This window comes from Schistocerca serialis, chromosome 3, assembly GCF_023864345.2.
Source record: "Schistocerca serialis cubense isolate TAMUIC-IGC-003099 chromosome 3, iqSchSeri2.2, whole genome shotgun sequence".
Classification (NCBI taxonomy): domain Eukaryota; kingdom Metazoa; phylum Arthropoda; class Insecta; order Orthoptera; family Acrididae; genus Schistocerca; species Schistocerca serialis.
Window position 1 is genome coordinate 295,240,501 of NC_064640.1, and position 22,474 is coordinate 295,262,974.

Genomic DNA, 22,474 nt, shown 5'->3' on the forward strand with positions numbered 1-22,474 from the left:
TCAATTTCTTGAGTGGATTATTCTGAAAGACGCAAAATTCCTTACTACGTTCACTAGAAACACTGTTGATGACACATCAGTCGTATTTAAAGAAACAAAAGAAAACCACACAAGTTGATTCGCGATTTCCATATAGCTATCACCGCTGTGTAGATGCTTTATTTGCAAAGGTTTCCATCATGCCCCTAAGTTGAAGATGGGTGGGATAATCAAATGTAAACGATCTCATTATGGTACCGAGTCTCAGAGGATGCCTCTGTGAATTATACGGTTTATAATTTAAAACAGATACGAGCCACACATATAATTTAAAGAATGTTATTTAAAGCACATCAATGCCGGTTTGGATTTGTCACAATTCCATATTACGATGTCTGTGAAAGATTTTATTGCTTTTCTGCTATCGTGTCGATCTGCAATCGTTATTGCGCACCACTATAAACAAAACGTTTTTCGTTTTGTATTTGTGAACTTTCAACAGATTTTTTTTTCTTTTTAACCGTAATAGGAACACACAAGACATGACCGTAAAGTAAAAAAAAACATGAAATATGTCGTAAACATACTTGGTGTGCGTTAAGTTTTCGGTACATTGCATGCTTTATTTAACTTAATATCATTCCATTTGTTTATATGAAGCTTAAAATGAAAAAAATTCTCTTCCCAGTTAATCGGATTTTGAATGAAGAACTTTTAATGTTAGGGCAGAAAATGTACACTGCGAAACGAGGCCCTAGCAGGAAAGTAAGAAAATCTGTAGGCGCCATCTTACACGGATTTGTAATAAATCCGAAATCGGTGATGGTTTGATTTCAATAAACTTTTTTGAACCATAATCGTGGCTGGCTGCTTTTTAAATTCTAAATTTTATAACTGTACTGCAGCCATGGTTGCGGCAATGACTGCTTACAACCTTCCCCTCGCAAAATCAGTCCCTAAACAACTTCAGTCATCCCTTTTACAGCTTTCTTTAATGGCCAACCCTCCTCCTTTATCCGGGCTTGGGACCGGCAACAGCTTCCGCAGTTAACTCACTGCACAGAAGCTGCAGGCGGAGTTAAAGGTGTTAATAACCAAAAATGAATACGCATAACAACAAAGATATCACGGAGTTTTATTCCATTTAAATTTCTCTCTCAGAGAGCGTGAGGTACAGAGTCGGTTATTTAAAGGAGAAAGAATATCAAGACAAACGAGTGTGGAACCAATGCAATGAAATTTATTGCTCTTTTATTCCTGTGGGCGTAACAGTAGCAGTTCCTGGCATAAATAATTTAGTTTTTCTCTCAAGTTTTCTACATAAATAGTGTGGTACTGTAGTAGTTTAATAAAATTTTACAATGACACGTAAAACAGCTCAGTTACTACGTGTTTCGTAACGTCTGCACGAGATGGCAGCACGAGTATCCTCTATCTCTGACGTGAAGGATGAACAACTATAATAGTGACTGTTAGAAAAGGTTGAGAAGGCCAATTTGTGCATGCAGTTTCATCAAAGCTCACAATTTGTAGCATTGTAGCCAGAGCTGATTGTGGCTCCCTTTTTCTTAGTTCAATGGAAGGACTGAACCAGAGACTTCAAAGGTTCTGTGACAAGCTAGGATGCAATTTTCTGAACTTGCACCGTAGGGTTGAGAATTATAGGGCCTAAAAAAAAAAAAAAAAAAAAAAAACTGCACTGTTCACATGTGCCATCGCCGTTCTCCGTGTTTTGTGCGCCGTGTCCACAAGTGTTAGTGTTTTTATCGTCCAACGTGAACGGCTTCATGTTTATTGTTTTTTTTTGTATCTCCATTTTTTGCCCGCCGTTTTTTGTATTGTCTGTATCAGCTCTGTCATGTTATTGTTCCACTTAAGGCTGAAGAGCAGCGTAATGTGCTGCTGCCAGCCCGCCTGTATAGGTGATTAAAATTACAATAGAGGAAAAAAAAAAGGTCTCAAAAACTGGTCAGGTGTGCAGTACACGTCAACGGTTGCTACTCAGGTAGCTGACTTTATGGCGTGCACACAATGGTATTTTAGACTAGATGACTCCATCCTGTCCAGATAACAACAGCTGTAGGAGATCTGGAGGTATTAGTGTAATGTCCAAAGGAATGCCGGCACAGGTGAAAGTATTAAAATCCTAATAGTTAAGTGATGAGTATTAACAACAGAGTGCAAGAGATTGAAATACTCCTGAAAAGCAGTGTAGCGCACATAGTATTAGGTGCAGAAACCTCGTTAAAACCTGAAGTTGATAACAATGGGAATTTTGGGGAAAAGTTAAGCGTATATCGAAAGGATGGTCTAATGGGAAGTGGAGGTGGTGTATTTGTTGCATTAGACAAGAAACTCAGATCCAATGAGATAGCAATTTAAGCTACATCTGAGACTGTTTGGGAAAGTCTCAGCATCAGTGGTGGGCATAAGCTTTTAATAGGACACTTCTGTCGACTGCCAGACTTGCCTCTTGATGTAAACAAATCTTTAGAGAAAACCTCAGTTTGCTAGTGCCTAAGTTCCCCAGCCATCATAAGAGACTTTAAATCATCCAACAATCAGTTGGTGAGATTACAGATTTGTTAGCAGTGGGTGTGACAAAATATCCTGTGAAACGTTGCTGCAGATCATCTTGGAAAACTTAGAACAGATAGTTTGGAACCCTACTCACGATGGAAGTATATTAGATCTAATGACAACAAATAGACTTGACTTCTTTGAGGAGGAAGTCCACATCAAAACTGGTATCAGTAACTGTAGGCGGTTCTGTCAACAATGATTATCAAACTAGAGAGGACAACTTTACCAAATAGGAAGATTTATATGTTAAGTAAACTAAATAAAAAATTAGTAGTGTCATGTCATAGTGACAAAATAGAAACTGTTAGCACAGGACAGAAGCATCTAGTGGTGCACTATGTCTCAAGCTTAAAAGCATAGTTGACCATGCTGTGGATAGACATGTGCCTAGTAGAAAAGTCCATGATGGGAGGGACGCTCCCTGATATAAAGTTACTGTAAAGAAATTTCTAAAGAAACAGAGACTACTGCATAATAGGTGTAATATAAAGCATAGGACTATAGGTAGAGAGATGCTGAATGAAATGCATTTGGCAGTCAAGAGAGGTAATGATTGAGGCATTCAGTGATTACTGTATCAGAATATTGTTGAATGATCTTTCACAAAATCTTAGGATATTCAAGTTGCATGTAATGATTGTTAAGGGGACCAAAGTAAGCATTAAATCACTCATGTATAAGACAGGAACTGAAAGTTAGGGTAGCGAAGGTAAATCAGAAATGCTAAACTCTGTTTTCAAATGTTCCTTTACAAAGGAAAACTCAGGAATATTGTCCCAATTTAATTCTCATACCACTGAAAAGATGAGTGAAATAGATATTAATGACAGTGGCATTGAGAAACAGCTGAAATTGTTAAAACTGAACAAAGCCCCAGGGCCCGATGGAATCCACATCAGAGTCTATGATGAGTTTGCGGTTGAATTAGCCCCTTTTTTTAACTATAATCTATCATAGATTCCTCAAACAAAAAACAGTGCCTAGTAGTTGGAAGAAACAACAGCTCACACCCATCTACAAGAAGGGTAGTAGAAGTGATCCACAAAAATGCCATCCAGTGTCCATGATGCTGATTTATTGTAAAGTCTTAGAACATATTCTGAGCTCATACATAATGTGGTATCTCAAACAGAATGACCCCCTTCATGCCAATCAATATGGATTCTGAAAACATCAATCATGTGAAACCCAACTTGCACTTTTCTCACATGACATGCTGAAAGCCTTTTATCAAGGCAGTCAGGAGGATGCAGTATTTCTCAATATGAGGTATGAAGCAAATTTGTGACTGGATTGAAGATTTTTTTGTAAGGAGGAAGCAAGTTGGCTGGGGAGATGAAGAAGAAACTTCGGGAAGATGAAGAAAAAACTTTGGGTGTACCCCAGGGGAGTGTGTTGGGACTCTTGCTGTTCATGTTGTATATTAGTGGCCTCATGGACAATATTAATAGTAACCTCAGACTTTTTGCAGACGAAGCAGTTATCTATATTACAGTACTGTCTGAAAGAAACTACATCAATAGTGAGTCATATCTTGATACGCTATCAAAGTGATGGAAAGATTGGCAACTTGCTTTAAATGTTCAGAAATGTAAAATTTTGCACTTCACAAAATGAAAAAAAAAGTAATACTGTATCCTATGACTGTAACATCAGTGAGTCATAACTGGCATCAGGCAACTAATACAAATACCTCAATGTAACATTTTGTAGGGACATGATTACCTAGATGTAACACTGCATGGGATATGATATGCAATGATCGTGTTGACTCAGTTGTGGGTAAAGCAGGTGGCACACTTTGGTCTATTGATAGAATATTGGGAAAATGTAATCAGTGTACAAATCAATCATGTGACTCAACCTAGAATACTGTTCAAGTGTTTGGGGCCCATACCAAATAGGACTAACAGGCGATATTGAACATATACAGAGAACAGTGGCAGAAATGGTCACAAGGTTGTTTGACCCATGGAAGAGTGTGATGGAGATGCTGAAGAAACTGAATTGGCAGACTCTTGAAGACAGATATAAACTATCATGAGGAAGCCTACTGAGAAAATTCCAAGAACCAGCTTGCAATGATGACTGGGAATATGCTACAACCCCCTGTGTATACCTCCCTTAGGGATCATAAGGACAAGATGGAATTAATTACAGCAAATCTGGAGGCATTTAAACAGTCATTGTTCCCATACTCCATACAAGAATGGAACAGGAAAAAACCTTAATAATGGTGCAGTGGGACATACCCTCTGCCATGGACTTCACCATGCAGTTGACTCAGTTGTGGGTAAAGCAGATGGCAGACTTTGGTCTATTGATAGAATATTGGGAAAATGTAATCAGTCTACAAATCAATCGTGTGACTCAACCTAGAATGCTGTTCAAGTGTATGGGGCCCATACCAAATAGGACTAACAGGCGATATTGAACATATACAGAGAACAGTGGCAGAAATGGTCACAAGGTTGTTTGACCCATGGAAGAGTGTGATAGAGATGCTGAAGAAACTGAATTGGCAGACTCTTGAAGACAGATATAAACTATCATGAGGAAGCCTACTGAGAAAATTCCAAGAACCAGCTTGCAATGATGACTCTGGGAATATGCTACAACCCCCTGTGTATACCTCCCTTAGGGATCATAAGGACAAGATGGAATTAATTACAGCAAATCTGGAGGCATTTAAACAGTCATTGTTCCCATGCTCCATACAAGAATGGAACAGGAAAAAACCCTAATAATGGTGCAGTGGGACATACCCTCTGCCATGGACTTCACCATGCATTTCAGAGTATGGATTTAGATGTATATGTAGGTGTTTGTTTGATGAATGGAAATTCGTAGGCCCCTTGCTACTATTGTTGTCTGTGTTATTGGAACACAGAACCATATCCTGATGTCACATTTCTTTTTTCTTTCATTGTTAACACTTTTATATCTCTTTCTGGACCTTCCTCCAGCTCACAGTTCTCTGCCATTTTGAAATATATTTTCTATATTTAAGTAACTAATGTCTACCATTTTCACTTTCTCATCCTCTACACGAATATAGAATTTTATGAAAGCTCTCCTATTTCATAACTTGAGTTTTTAGGTGCTACAAAGAAATAATATGAAATTTCAGGTCGTTGGGTTCCTGTGGGTAGATCCAAAGAACCAAATATGGAAGTGGCAAATCTGGTGCCTGGACAAGAATATAAATTCCGTGTCATGGCTGTGAATGCAGAAGGCGAATCAGAACCATTAGAAGCTGACCAGGCTATTGTTGCCAAGAATCCATATGGTGAGAAATGTATAAAATATGCACTTTTACACTGTGAAACATCTTCATGATAATTATTAAATTTTAAGCTGCTCATAATTATATGCAATTCAAAGCAAATAAAAGTTGGTTGTTCATAATTATTTGTAATTCAAAGTAAATGAAAATTTGAATTGCTACAATTTCCATGGGTAGCAGTAATACGATCATAGAGGAAAAAATTTGGCTCATATTATTTATTCACTTTATTAAAACTCTTATTATGTATGTTACAAATGGAATCCAGAAGTAATTTATTTTGTTCCAAATTTCAGATGAACCCGATGCACCAGGAGCACCAGAACCCACTGACTGGGACAAAGATCATGTAGACCTGAGATGGACCCCACCAACCTCAGATGGTGGGTCTCCAATCACAGGCTACATTATTGAGAAGAGAGAGAAAGGCTCACCACGCTGGACAAAGGCCGGGGAGGTCAAAGGTCCTGAATGCAAGGGCACTGCTGATAACTTAGAAGAAGGTGTTGAGTATGAATTCAGAGTGAAAGCAGTGAATGCAGCAGGACCCAGTGCTCCTAGTCAGGCTAGTAAGCCTGTTGTTGCCAAGCCTAGAAAATGTAAGTGTTTTATTTCTTTAGTAAATTAACATCTGTAACTTTATCTGATCATCGCTATTTCATTTATCAAGACTTTGACTTTATTTCACCTTGTATTGTATTGTGTATTAAACCAGGGTCCTAGAAATGATGTAGAGAATTTTTTCGTCCTGCCATGGCCACATTGGTTACAACCCCACAACAGGCCACAGCAATCCACCCACCTCACCACTGCCCCACACCGAACCCACGGTTATTGTACGGTTTGGCCCACAGTGGACCCCCCCTGGTAACGTCTCATACCAGACAAGCGTAACCCATAATGTGGTGACAGTGTTTGCGCACCAATTACTGACATAGTGTAACTGAGGCAGAATAAGGAGAACCAGCCCGCATTTGCCAAGGCAGATGGAAAATCGCCTTAAAAACCATTCACAGGCTGGCCAGCACACCAGACCTCAACACAAATCAACTGGCAGATTTGTACCAGGGACCGGCATTCCTTCCCACTCGGGAAGCAGTGCTTTAGACCTCACGGCTAGCCGGGTGGGCTTATTTCACCTTTCTCCATGTTCTAAAATTGTATCAGAACTGGAACCTAATTTCTTTTTGTTTCTGTGAGAAACCACAGCCTATAAATACTTTATAAAAGAATACTTGGTCTGCAGTAGGTTGTAACATAAAACATTATTTATGTAAACCATGTGATTAGCTGATTTTGACCATAAGTCAGTTTCAAGCACCTGGTATACCCTTCTTTTCCAGAAACTTCTTATTGAACCATATACATACACTGCATACAGTTCAGTAAGAAGTGCCTGCAAAAGAAAGTGAAATCAAGCTGGTTGAAAATGACTTATGGTTGAAATTAGCTCACTTTGTGATTTAAATAAAGAATGCTTTATCTTATAGCGTAACACTGACCATGTTTTCTTTTATGAAGAATTGGAAGTATGGGATGTTGGCACTTATATAAATATGGGAGGATTTTAGTAATATATTCCGTATTTCATTTATATGTTTTGGTATGTCAAACATATTTTAAATTTTACATAATCACATGAACACCTTTAAAGAAGCCTTTAAATACCTGTTTCTGCCCATATTAAGCTATTGGCAACCCATCTTTCATGGAGCAAGAGAAGGTTGGAACTTAACTGATCCATATAAAATACTTTCAAGCCAATGGTAGAACTTGAAGTAGTTTTAATGTTCAGTTGCAATTCAAAAATTGTCATTATCATATGACTAAATACTGAATACAGATTCCTGACAGCCAAACACTGCTACCCACATTTGGACAGCTATTTATTGAAAGTGGAAAGGTAAAAGTGAGTCTATACTCCAAGTTTGGACTTTAGGTCAGTATAAGGTTTTGTCTCTTCATTCCAGACAGATTTCAGTGCTTTTGTCTTTTTCCTTTCCTTTTTTTTTAATCCTTGTGTCAGTAAATCCACCTACAAGTTCTCACTAAATCATGCTTGCAATGTCTTTTTGCGTTAACAAGCAAGGTAGAGTAACATCAGCAAGTCAGAGAACAATGAAGAAAATTTACATATATTTCAAGCCCTCTTTTGAATCCTGGATTATGTGTATGTAGCTCATTAACTGAAGCACTGAAATCTGAAACTAGCTATGGTTTGAACTTTGGGAGTTCCTTAGTTCCACTACTAATGCATGCATATTACCATCATGATATTATTCCCTATATTAGTAGCAGTATCATATTATTATGATTCTGCTTCTCACAGAAAAGTCACTTGTCATTATTACGACTCTGCAGTTGGCTTGCTTGGCACACACTGACTCTGAAACTTCCTGGCAGATTAAAACTGTGTGCCAGGCCGAGACTCGAACTCAGGACCTTTGCCTTTCGCAGGCAAGTGCTCTACCAACTGAGCTACCCAAGCTCAACTCACGCCCCGTCCTCGCAGCTTTACTTCTGCCAGTACCTTGTCTCCTACCTTCCAAACTTTACAGAAGCTCTCCTGCGAACCTTGCAGAACTAGCACTCCTGAAAGAAAGGACACACTGACTCTATTTATGCACAGTCCCTTCTACGGGAGAATTTATTGTTTGCTCGGATTCACATTATTGTTTAATTTACCAATAAACATCCCAAAAACAATTCAGTGGATTTTTTAAGTATATGTGTTTCAGTCTGGGTCACAAGCAATTTTAATATACTTTCTCCAAATAGTCAAATATACACCTGCAATACTATCTGCGATCAACATCAACATGTCAGCTTATTATTACTATATTCTCTGTACTCCATGCCAAACTGTAGTAGAGCATGCTGTAGATCTCAGGTGCCATTTTCCACTCTAAATATCTAATTATTTGTTCATACAATCCACTTTTCCCGTAAGATTCATTGATTTCCTATGATACCTTCATGTTGTTATAATTCTGATAGACATGTGTGAGACTCAGGAGAGTTATAAAATTACGGAAAAAAACTTTAAGAATATTTTATTGAAGTGGAGAGAGTTACTTTTGTAAGTATCCTTGATATCAAAACTTTGTCATGCAGTGCTATTTGCAACCCAGCAAGCAGTTTAAGCTACCACAAAAAATTCACTATATGCATGTCTCACATGCCTTACATATTTACATGTGCATCAATCCAAATTTATTTTGCAAAACTGAAATTCCATCAGCTCTGTGTAAAAGTAATACACTATTTGCCATCACCACACGCTCAAACACTCAGATAATAGTTAATATGATAGTTGCATTACATAGAAATCAAATGAGAGTATACAAGTTTGTGGATCTGTTTAGTTGCCAATCATTTATATAAGTGGTTTGTACATGCTCTGTAGACCAGACAGTAGCTCTAATGAGGAATTATGTGAATGGGAACTCTCCAGTTGCAAGTACTGTATGTCAAATAAATTGTGTTTGAGAAGAAAACTCTCTTCTATACTGCTCTTTATGTTATTGTTTTTGTCAATTAAATGACTCACTTATAATTTCAGTGGCACCGAAAATTGACAGACGTAATTTACGCAACATCACCGTCCGTCAAGGTGAGCCAATACTGTTTGATGTGAAGATTATTGGAGAACCTCCACCAGATGTCACATGGACACTGAATGACAAGTCAATTCAACAAACAAGTACTCGTAGAATAGAAAATGTGCCATACAATTCCAAGTTCTTTAATGATGAACCTGATCGAAAGGACAGTGGCATTTATAAAATAACAGCTGTCAATAAATATGGCTCTGACACTGCTGAAGTTGAAGTCAATGTTGTGTGTAAGTATTTCTTTAACTACTTTGTGATAATTTTCTGTATTAATATATAACTTTTAACATTATGTGTAATGGTAATTTTTAGGGTTTTTTTTAGACAGATAGCTGCCAACAAACAAATCATTCTACCTTAGAATTGGGATTTTCACATCTGATTGCTGGCAGTGTAGGACCCTAGAGAACACTACTGTTATATGAAATATAGTGGTTAAATAATACATGAATACTCAGATTTGTGTTGTTTATTCTGTTGTGGTGCTCTTGAGAATACTATCCTCATTTTAACATTGCTACATATACCCAAAGTGCGAAAGCAAATCATGAGTGAGAAATGTGATTTTTAAGATTGTTGTTATTGAAATTGTGCATGACATTGTAGGATATGAAACTTCATGGCAGACTAAAACTATCTGATGAACCAGGACTTGAATTAGTCCTACACACAGATTTAGTCTTCCAGGAAGTTTCAAAAGAGTGCAGAGGGAAAGATTCACTATGGTAGGACGTACTTATAAGATCTCACTCAATAATGAATTACATTCTTTTTTTAAGCCCACATATGACTTCACATAAATTTAGTCTGCTGCTTTAGTGCCCATTTACATGTTCCTCAAAGCAGCCAGTGAAGTGAGTGCTAAAGTGAGTAGGAAAAGAAAGTCATGTATGATTACATATGCCACAAAGTGCACAGCTGTAGGCTCTAATGCATGCATAGAGATCAAGCTGTCATAGAATTGAGTAGTAAAAGAGAATCAGTGATTTTTGATTTTGGTGCAACCGCTGCTTTTTGTACAATGGCAGTGAACAAAATGAAAAGAAAAAAAAGTGGTCATTATGGAGCAAATGGAAGGAAAGGAAAAGTTTCACATTCCTCTTAAAATAACTTATTTTAGAGGTAAACACTAGTTTCAAAGTTAATTGAAGATAAAAATGTCTAATTATCAATTCCTGCTGAACTTCATGCAACAGCAATTAATGTAACTGGACACTGTGATGAAAAAAGCAGTTATTTCTTCTGAGAAGTTAAAGATAACTCTAAGATTCCATTCCACTGCTGAACTGAAGTCTGTCAAAAAACTAGAATTTTGGTACATAAACCTCCTTACTGCTAGCAGCATTTCTCGTCGGGATCACAATGACATGTCATCAGTACTGTGAATCCAGTTTTTATTTTCATTTTAATTTCCTCCACTGTTGTCTTTTTACATACAGAATATTTCATTTAATGCTGTATCATATTTGTTCCTGTTTTACTTCTGATGTCAAAAAAACACACATATTGTTCAGTTAAAATAGTCATGTGTTCTTTGCATGTTCTATGTCCATTCTTCTCAAAATTACATTGTCAATGCTCTGTTGGAACTATGAAGTGTGCTGTTGTAGACATCTTCCCCACTTGACAGCACATTTGTGAGTGACTGCTTCAGCTTCTGTCGGCAAGATGTGTGTAGTATTGTAGCAGTGTGTGGGTAATGAGTTTAAACATAAACAGTTTTGCACAACTCTGGGGACTTCTGTTGCGCACTAAAAGAAACGTGTAAATGGATACTTAGTTTTTCAGGCATGAATACTTCAGTCACAACAGTGTTTGTGCACTGTTCAGAAACCAATTGAAACACTGAATTCTAAATGACACTATGATTTCTTGTGATAGTTATTTCATATTTGAAAGTGCCATGTGAATTTGAGAAGATAACAATGCTATACGAACCAGGGCTATTTCACTCCTGTGAAGACTATTCCATTGTATTAATTGATTCATATGACTCACACTTACATGTAAGTTTCATTATATTTTGTCTTTGGTGGTCTTTCATAATATTTTATGTAATTGCTGTACAGTATTCTAATATGAATGTACTGCTTTGGAAAAAAAAAAGAAAACTACCTACACCCATAGAGGGACTCAGCTGTTATACAATGTAAAGTGCTTTATGTAAAATTAATTTTACAGCCAAACCTGGTAAACCAGAAGGTCCTCTGGAAGTGTCAGATGTCCACAAAGATGGCTGTACTCTCAAATGGAAGAAACCAAAGGATGATGGAGGTGAACCAATTGAGACATATGTTGTTGAGAAATTTGATACAGATACTGGTGTGTGGCTGCCAGTTGGCCGAAGCAAGGAGCCACAGATGGAAGTAACAGGTCTTATTCCTGGACATGATTATCAGTTTAGAGTCAAGGCTGTCAATAAAGAAGGTGAATCTGAGCCTTTGGAGACACTGTCACCTACAACAGCTAAGGATCCCTTCAGTAAGTAGTTTACTGTTAGAACCAAATTTATATTTTTAACAAGTGAAATTACTTACAGAGAGAACATTCATTGGTTTGTATTGACATGTAAGCAAGAAAATATTCACTTGTAGTTATGAAGGATGTGGTCTAGTCTATAGGCCAATGAAAAGCAAAACATTAGACTGAGCATGAATCAGAGTGTCATTCCATGTGAGAAAAAGAAAAATGAGTAATTAGACTGATATGAGCTCATTGTACAAGCTGGGGAGCACCAAGGGATGTCTACTGGCTGCTGTGCCATCCTCTGGTTTGCAGAATCTTGTGGATGTAGCATGAAGAGGCATGTGGTCAACACACCTCTCTCCCAGGTGTTTTGTGGTCTTTCCCAATGTGGAGCTGCTACTATTCACTCAAGTAGTTCCAGCCTGTGGAGCTACTACTACTCAGTCAAGTAGATCCTCAGTTGGCATCATGAGGCTGAGTGCTCCCCATAGCAGTCCTCCCACCAAGGAAAAATCTTTGGCAGTCCCAGGGATCAAACCCAGGCCCTCTGCAAGGCAGCCATCTATGCTGACTGCTCAGCTACAGAGGCGGACTAAACTAGACTGATAGGGATTGCGAAGTATGTAACATATGCTCCCGAAGACCTTAGGCACTTGGGAGATAATCACAATGAAAATAATAAAATTTAAGAAATAAGTTTCACATCCCATCCATTGAAATAAAGCATGATATGAGCAAAAACATTGGTTACCAGAGAATGAATAGTAACTGATAATGCCCACTCTCTGACTGACAGTTTTGGCTGCAAATTGAATGTCTTAAAATGTATTGTTTCCTATCAGGAATTGATGCATTAGCTATTTTATTTTGCTATTTGCATCAATATCATCATGTTTACATGATGTGAAACTTAATCTATGTGGATTCTTTTTTTCTTTTACAATTTCTGCCACTTTTTCACATCATTTCTCCTCATGTAGTTTTGAGCTTAACTCGTGGAAAAATGCTTTTGGTTTCAAAAGATGTAGAATTGTTCTCATCAGTTATGCCATATTGTTGGTCAAATATTTTTGCTTTAAGTCTTTGGTGCCAGCGACCATTTGTACATCTAATTGCTGCAGCGTTAGCTTCAATTTTTTGTTTTCATTGTAAGTTTATGTAAAATCAAACAATGGAAAATCCAGGGTGGAATAATGACAATGTTATGAAAAGGATACATTGCTACTTATCATATAGAGGAGATGTTGAGTTGCAGACAGGCACAACAAAAAGACTGCTAATTCCTCAGATTATGTAAATACGGAGTAATGCCCACTTATTCATACATGGAGAGAAGTGAATAGTTTTTCCTGCATATTTTTGAACGTTAGACATACTGATAACCTTTTACAATAAGTTGGATGAAAAGGAGTAAAATTACATGTTATTAGCATAAAATATTCATGATATTCACTTATCAACTGCCAGAAAGTTTCAGAACCTTCTCAAGTATTACAGTACAATCAAATTAGTATTTAATTTTGAATTATAATATTTATCAGTCAGAATTTACCTCTAAGTTTTAGGATGATGCAGAAATAGGACTGACACTGTAGGAACTTGTGAAAAAAATCATTCATTTATTCTATGGAAACCATGCTAAGGAACTACACTAGAGATCATTGTCCTTTTATATGTGATTTCACTAATGATTTAAAATTCAGACCTCTTAAGACAGTTTGTGTTTCTTGTCCTCCCTTCATAGATGCTTGTAGACTGTGATGTAATAGTGGTATAAGTATAGTGATATAACTGTATTTTTGTTTACATATTACATATTATTCATTCCATTTGTGACCATTACATTTGGGAATAAGCTGCAGTTTGCAACACTATCATTATTGTAAAATAATTGATATCATTCTGTTTTATCATACTGCCTCATACGATGCCACATTTTAAAACTCTATAAAATTGTTATTCAACTTGTCAGCTTATTCCTTATTCTACTTTTATTCTCATATACATAAAATATTTTGAAAGGGAATAGCCATTAGTTACTGTGTCAAAACTGAATACATAAATCATTGTTTCCTGCTGCAGCTACATGTGGGTTCATATTATCAGGATACATGAAATGATAATGAAATTATATTTGTATAAATGTATAGTCATTACTAAATAATTCAGTAAGCACTGGGTACTTCTTGGGTGTTCTATCCATGCATCAACTACTGAAGGAAGTTATTGACTTTTTTTTAGCTGCTCCTGGTACTCCTGGTGCCCCAGAACCTGCTGACTGGAGCCAAAACCATGTAGACCTGGTATGGAAAGAACCTGCTCACGATGGAGGTTCACCAATCACTGGTTATATTATAGAAAAGAAGGATAAATACAGGTATTACGTTTATCTGTTCATTGAATTTGTGATAATGAATAGTGATAAATGAGTAAAATGGGAATATGGGGACATTTCTGTTAATAAATTTGACAGACACACCTGATAAAGTATTCTACCTTTAAAAAAGTTACGTCATTGAGAGGACATAAAAAGATGACAGACCCATCAGTCAGATGTAATTAAGTATTGTGGGTTATAAAAGTCTGTTTTTCTTTGTTGATATGCTTTAAATATTTTTGTCATTTAAGTAATAATTTTCTAATAATTATATTGTAATTTCTGTATCACCATATTGACCATCCAATGTTTCTGCAGTATTTGTTTTTCATCCCCATTATCTAATAGAAGTTCTGTAAGTATATAAAAACTGTGAATCTTAAAGTAAGAAAATAATATGTATTGTCTTAATATTTGTTTAACAGCATGATGTGGGAAAAAGCTTTAGAGACTGAAAGTCCAACACCACAAGCTGTGATTCATGGTCTAATTGAAGGCAATGAATACCAGTTCCGTGTCATTGCTGTAAATAAAGCAGGTCCTGGTGAACCTGGAGAAGCAAGCAAAAACTTCGTTGCCAAGCCTAGATTCTGTAAGTAATCACAGACAGTATTAACAAAATTTTACTTGAGTGTCATATGACAAGATTTTTTTACATAGAAAATATTATAGAAATTTACTATTTTTATAATGACCTCCACAGTTCATTGAACTGACTTTGCAGGAAATTTGTGTTAGAGCAAGAGCTGCATCTAATGCATCACACCATAATTACCTTGGTGGGATAACTGATAGCTTAAGAAATGAACAGTGTTATGCCCTGTGTGTGAAACTGTGCACCGACAATGAGTATCATTATATTAAGATTATTCACATATTTTTAGAAGGCAGAGTGATATCTGTTGCATTAGAGACCAATAATTTCCTTAGGGAATACAAATAAATGAACAGTTTAAAGAGGAAAGGTAATGTATCTCTATGTAGCTGAGGTGTTGTGCAATAGACACACATTTAAAAAGATTTAGAGCTTCTAGGTTCATCAGAGATAACAAAAAAAAAAAAAAAAAAAAAAAATCATACATACTCATAGAGTTAAAATGATCACTATCACAGATTGTCTGGTTTAGAAACATAGTATTATGCTTATCCACACAGACAGTTGCTTCTGGGACACAGGGAGATGTGCTGGCCCTGGATTGAATCTACCTTGTAGGTTAAAGATAGAGACTGGTGTGCTGTCCAGACTGGATGCAATTTTTAGGTGGTTTTTCACACCACTGAGGTGAATTCTGGACTGCTTTCCATGTACTGCCTTGGATACACAATGTGCAAATGCTTTGAAAAATGAGACATATTTGACCATGCAATTACACTAGATGCAGACAGATGGGATACATAAATTCCTCCCACGGGAGGGCATGGGGGTAGCGGACACAGCTTTAAAATTCCTTTGGGGAGTCTCGATCCCATTGTAATAATGACATATACATGGGTATATTTGGTTCTCCATGAAGCCCTGACCCAGCATTGTCTGGATGAAAGGCACTGAAAAGGAAGAAAGAAAATATGATCCTTATATGTTCCAGTATCTGTGTGAAAATTATTTTGCCTGCTGCTACTGGTAAACCTTCCTCCGTGTGGATACATTAAATGGGCAGGCCAAGAAAAAAAGAAAAAACAAATTATTTCAATTCCTGAAAGAACTCATTCACTTCAGTTGAAATGTAATTCCTGCAGACTCTCAACTTAAAATTTGGTTTGATTTTGAAGAGTTAAATGGCATGTAAGCATCCATGTATAAGGATTACAACAGAAGCCAGTAGTATTTTATGGACTATAATAAACACTTTTTTCTTCAGAAAATTGCCTCCAAAATTCAGGTGTATCCTTTAATTGAAATTAACAAAAAAAATGTCTAGTGTTAGATTTAAAATTTCTGCCATTCCTAAAAATGGCCATGCTGTGGGAAATCTGTGTACCTATCTGGCGTCATTGGATTCAGCTGGTAGCAGCAGTGCACCGATGCAACGAACATGAGTTGCAGAGATTCACAAGCTTGCTAACACTGTCGCCCTCCTGCCCCACCATCGCCAACCCAGGACACTGTCTAGCCTATGGTGCATCATTGCAGTTTCTGATGCCAGTGAACTTGAATTGAAAGTGATTAATGTTATCAGTAACAGTAGAATATTTTTGTTAGTAGCTAGTTTTGTAATTGGTTAAAAATATCAGGTATTCATATGATGTGGGCTATAAACTGAAAGTAGTAGCATATGGCTATAGGTTGAAAGTAATAGCATATGCAGAAGTTCATGGGAACAGAGCAGCTGAGCAGTGTTTCAGCCCTACACCAACAGAAAAAACAATTTGTGATTGGTGGGCTAGTAAAGAAGAACTGACAAAAAAGGAAAACTAAATATGCAAATAGAGGATTAAATGCAAAATGGCCAAAACTAGAAGATGACATAATTACTTGGATTCAAGGACATCATCAAAATGGCCTTGTAAATAATACAAAAATGATTAAAATACCAGCTCATAAGCTTGCACTACAATGGGACTTAAGAGACTTAAAGGGTGGAGTTGATTGGTGTTATTGGTTTATGAAGCACCATCGACTTAGCATGCGAACCAATACCAAAATATTTCAGAAAATGCCAGAAAAGTATGAAGTGAAAATATTATCTTTTCATTGCTTTATTATTCAACATCAAAAGATCAGTGTGGAGCTACCCAAATGGTGAATATGGATGAAACTCCTCTGACATCTGATGTGCTGAGTAACAGACCCGCTGCCATAAAAGGTGCTAAACTGTAACTATAAAAACAAGTGGACATGAAAGAATGCACTGTACTGTTGACCTTCCATGTTGTGCTGATGGTAGTAAACTTAATCCAATGATCATTTTCAAGCGCAAAACAATTCCAAAAACTTCTGAAATACCGCTGGGTGCTGTTGTTCACATACATGACAAAGACTGGATGGATGAGGCTAGAATGAAATTATCTATTAGCAGAGTGTGGAAGAGGAGGAAAGGTGCTTTATTGAAGAAGAGTTCTCTTCTTGTGCTAGATCAGTTTGTAGTCATTTGAAAAGTTCTGTAAATGAGAATTGAGACAGGGAAATACAAACGTTGCTGTTATTCTGGAAAGAATTACTTCACAATTGCAACCTCTTGATGTGTCAACCAATGAACCATTTGAAGTGTGTATCAGAGAAAAATGGAACAAATGGATGATGGATGAAACCCAACATGAATTCATGCGAAAGGGAGGTTTGAAATGACCTAAAATCAAACAAGTGTGTCAGTGGATAAAACAGCCATGGTCTAGGGTGACAGAAGACATTATGGTTAAATCTATCAAGAAGTGCGGCATAAGTAATGCTCTTGATACAAAGAGGACAATGATGACAAAGAGAAAGAAGAAGAAGAAAGTTCAGATGATGATTTTAAGGGATTGTGAAGGTCAGTTCAGTTTTATAAACCAAGATTTTATTATTATTTTTTTTAACCTGGCTTTGCAATCTAATAATAAAAATGGTAGAAATGTTATTTTTTTAAATTGCTTAAAAATTAAGGTGTGTCTTATAGTCCATAAAATATGGTATGTGTGCTGTTGGCTGCCATTTTCAAATATTCTGATTTATTAATGCCTCAGTGTGTTGATAGTTCCTCTCTGCTTCTCTAGTGCAAGTTCACAAGGAGGTGATAAACACTATTGGGCATTTGAATGCTTCACGTGTGGTATAACTTGGCAATTTTTTATAATGTTGTGAAAATGTAGTATGGTTTATCCATTACAGCAAGCATGACATTATTGTCTCTATATCCAGCTTTGTTCATTCACCAAGACACTCATTCTTAGTGAAAAGTGTTATATCATTAAAAGAGCGTTTTCCCAATACTTTCCAACATTGTGTTGTCCAACTGCTGTTTCATAGTGCTAATATTATTGCTGTCGCAGTATACTGAAAGTAATTCCTGTTTTACAGTGGCACCAAGGATAGACAGGAGAAATTTGCGTGATGTGACATTATCTGCAGGATCGACACTGAAGTTTGATGTCAACATTATTGGAGAACCCCCACCAAATGTGGAGTGGCGGTATGGCAGCATTCCGTTGAAGTAAGTGGATTTCATTTCTGTTATCAGTTTGTCACTTTTCTTCTTTGTATTGTGGTCATGCATGATGAGCACATGGCTAAACATTTGGATGAAGACCATGTCATCAGTTGTTGAATTGCTGATAGTGCTTTCCTTTAAAAAGTCGTTGGTCACTTATGGCAAAAGTAGTTCTATGTTCATGAAACTTGTAAATGATAAAATCTAATCCACATTTCATGTAAGAGTACACCTTCCACACAGTGGAAGTACCTGGGTTATTGACCAAAGTAATAATGCTGAAAGATTGGCAGTATGTTTATGTCTTCTCAACTGATTTACAACTATCTTAAATTTTTAAAATGACTGTAGCCATTGTTACTGTTACTACTGAGGTTGTTCTGTCTCATTAAATCTGTCTTGTGTAAGATGCTTCATAACTTATTCCTAGATTGGCAATGTTGGGCATAATAAATCTTCATCTGTGCCCTAATTTTGTTATTCTAGACAGAAAAATATGATAGAAGTTAACAGTTCATAAAGCATAAGTATCTTTCAACTTAACAGTGGATTACTATATGTAATCTTGTTGGTAGTGGTATGTTCTTGTCTTCTCCCACTCTAAGAGCCAGATGATGTAAGTAGTTTTGGAGGCATCTATAGCTCAAAATGACATCCAAACTGCAGCACACCTTCATGGTTTTCATACACATAAAATGTTTTTAAAAGTAAAATACAAGTTACTTGAGAAAAATTTTGGGCTAACAAGCTCCCAGGCCCTAGTCTTTCAACTTGTAATCTGATGCATATGCACTGGGCCACCAGAGCACTCAGAAAGATATTTGCAACTTTATCTTGTACCTGTTGGGATACATTTTCGTATATGGCTCATTTTTTTATCCAGTACTGAGTGTTTTCAAAGCACCATTAATGTTAGAGGAAAACTTTACCATGCGTACTGGGAAAGGTTTCTTCAGATTATGTGCTTGATACCTTTCTTAGGATCATTTGTGTCCGGCATGTTTGTGATATTTATAACAATAATGCACCAGTAACAGCAGTAAAGGAGGCTGGCCCCATAGCAAAGTGATAGGTCATAATTTAATTTAAAAAATTGAGCAATTATAACAGAAGTAGCAAAATGCTAAATGGATAAAGAGCTCTCTCTTAAGAGAAATTAATGCATATTAAAAGTGAATCTGGAGAGAAAAAGTGCCGTATACATGCATATGTCAGTGAAATGAGCCTATCCCAATTATGATAAATGTTTCACAACACAACCTTGTTTGATATTGGTTTCTCATACAAAGAACAAATTCGTGTGACAAAGCCTCTGTATTAAATTACATTATTATTTACTGTAGCCTTAGCCATGGTAGTTGCAAATGTGGCTTAGGCTTGGTGTTTGGTGTTTATAAATGTTATCATAACTCACTAGGATCATATTGTAATATAAGGAAACTTAATGGAGAAAGATATGCATAATTAATTTTTCATCATTATGAGAACATTTAGTGATTAATTCATTTTGTGTGTGTAATCTTGACGAAAAAATATTATATAAAGACATTGCTTGGATAGGTAGCAATGAAGTGCTAATTACAAAGAACACACTGAAATCTGTATACAAATTCTCTCGTCCTATGAGCTTCCAAATATGTACTTCCTATCTGTAGACTATACAGAGTCGTCAGAAACATTCTGAAAAGCTTGAAAGGGTGTTGCAGGGGATTTTGTGCTGAGGAATAATTGTGGAGCATTTTTTCAAAATTTGATAAATGAAACATGTACAGTTTTTCATAAAATGAAATTTTCTCTTTCACCTGGATAAATATGTAGGAGCATTTGAATTTTTACATGACTATTAGGTATCACTGACAGTAAAGCATTGTAATGAAATATATTAAAATGTAATTTTTATAACAGTATATTAAGGTGTGATTTTTCCAGAGTTTGTCAAAAGTTGATACACTCCTGGAAATTGAAATAAGAACACCGTGAATTCATTGTCCCAGGAAGGGGAAACTTTATTGACACATTCCTGGGGTCAGATACATCACATGATCACACTGACAGAACCACAGGCACATAGACACAGGCAACAGAGCATGCACAATGTCGGCACTAGTACAGTGTATATCCACCTTTCGCAGCAATGCAGGCTGCTATTCTCCCATGGAGACGATCATAGAGATGCTGGATGTAGTCCTGTGGAACGGCTTGCCATGCCATTTCCACCTGGCGACTCAGTTGGACCAGCGTTCGTGCTGGACGTGCAGACCGCGTGAGACGACGCTTCATCCAGTCCCAAACATGCTCAATGGGGGACAGATCCGGAGATCTTGCTGGCCAGGGTAGTTGACTTACACTTTCTAGAGCACGTTGGGTGGCACGGGATACATGCGGACGTGCATTGTCCTGTTGGAACAGCAAGTTCCCTTGCCGGTCTAGGAATGGTAGAATGATGGGTTCGATGACGGTTTGGATGTACCGTGCACTATTCAGTGTCCCCTCGACGATCACCAGTGGTGTACGGCCAGTGTAGGAGATCGCTCCCCACACCATGATGCCGGGTGTTGGCCCTGTGTGCCTCGGTCGTATGCAGTCCTGATTGTGACGCTCACCTGCACGGCGGCAAACACGCATACGACCATCATTGGCAGCAAGGCAGAAGCGACTCTCATCGCTGAAGACGACACGTCTCCATTCGTCCCTCCATTCACGCCTGTCGCGACACCACTGAAGGCGGGCTGCACGATGTTGGGGCGTGAGCGGAAGACGGCCTAACGGTGTGCGGGACCGTAGCCCAGCTTCATGGAGACGGTTGCGAATGGTCCTCGCCGATACCCCAGGAGCAACAGTGTCCCTAATTTGCTGGGAAGTGGCGGTGCGGTCCCCTACGGCACTGCTTAGGATCCTACGGTCTTGGCGTGCATCCGTGCGTCGCTGCGGTCCGGTCCCAGGTCGACGGGCACGTGCACCTTCCGCCGACCACTGGCTACAACATCGATGTACTGTGGAGACCTCACGCCCCACGTGTTGAGCAATTCGGCGGTACATCCACCCGGCCTCCCGCATGCCCACTATACGCCCTCGCTCAAAGTCCGTCAACTGCACATACGGTTCACATCCACGCTGTCGCGGCATGCTACCAGTGTTAAAGACTGCGATGGAGCTCCGTATGCCACGGCAAACTGGCTGACACTGACGGCGGCGGTGCACAAATGCTGCGCAGCTAGCGCCATTCAATGGCCAACACCGCGATTCCTGGTGTGTCTGCTGAGCCGTGCGTGTGATCATTGCTTGTACAGCCCTCTCGCAGTGTCTGGAGCAAGTATGGTGGGTCTGACACACCGGTGTCAATGTGTTCTTTTTTCCATTTCCTGGAGTGTAGATGCTTACAATTATTGCTGGTATTAATTATGTTGCTTTCTTTAATTCCATGTACTTTTTTCCACAACTAATTTTTTTATATGCTTTAGTGTTTATTATATGCCTACACTGTTGTAAAATGCATATTTTTGCATATATTATTATACATAGCCATTTTTTAAATCTAAAGTTATTGACTTTATTGAGAATTCAAACAATAATAATAGAAGTACAGTTGCATAATACAATAATAGCAAAGATAACTATTTTAACATATTTGTTTAGCTTATATCATTATCATCAATATTACGTGAAGTATGAAATGAATAACACAAAAAATATTGCATGTTACAATCACATTGTTATTGTCAAGTTTTCCCTCTTACATCTATACATTATTCATCTAGGACACCTTTGTAAAATTCTTTTGCATCAAATGTAATTTCAAAATACTTTATCAGGGCAGACACATCTTTCTCCTTTTCTTTGCGTCTCATATTTTGTTTTTTTAGAAGTTTGGATGTCAGTATTGTTGGATGGCATGGTTTCTTTCATCTCAGGATGTCATCTTGTACAGGATCTCCAGAGTATGAATTGCTTACTGACACACTAACAATTTTCTTTGCTTTCATGTATGAAATGATGTGCTGGCTGTTTATTTTGTGTGGTAGCTTGGATTTTAGTACCTTCTGCA

The 22,474-nt window shown here is 37.5% G+C and overlaps 1 protein-coding gene across 34 annotated transcripts in view; it reads left to right on the plus strand.

The window, feature by feature from the left end:
* The window catches only part of LOC126470085 (twitchin), a 515,873-nt gene that overhangs the window by 354,765 nt on the left and 138,634 nt on the right, over nt 1-22,474 (plus strand). For all 34 annotated transcript variants that reach the window (XM_050097601.1, XM_050097605.1, XM_050097618.1 and 31 more), the window contains 7 exons: nt 5,693-5,851; nt 6,145-6,447; nt 9,411-9,692; nt 11,644-11,943; nt 14,170-14,305; nt 14,731-14,897; nt 18,300-18,432. In XM_050097601.1, coding sequence (XP_049953558.1) covers nt 5,693-5,851; nt 6,145-6,447; nt 9,411-9,692; nt 11,644-11,943; nt 14,170-14,305; nt 14,731-14,897; nt 18,300-18,432 — 1,480 coding nt within the window. The remainder of the gene's footprint in view (nt 1-5,692; nt 5,852-6,144; nt 6,448-9,410; nt 9,693-11,643; nt 11,944-14,169; nt 14,306-14,730; nt 14,898-18,299; nt 18,433-22,474) is intronic.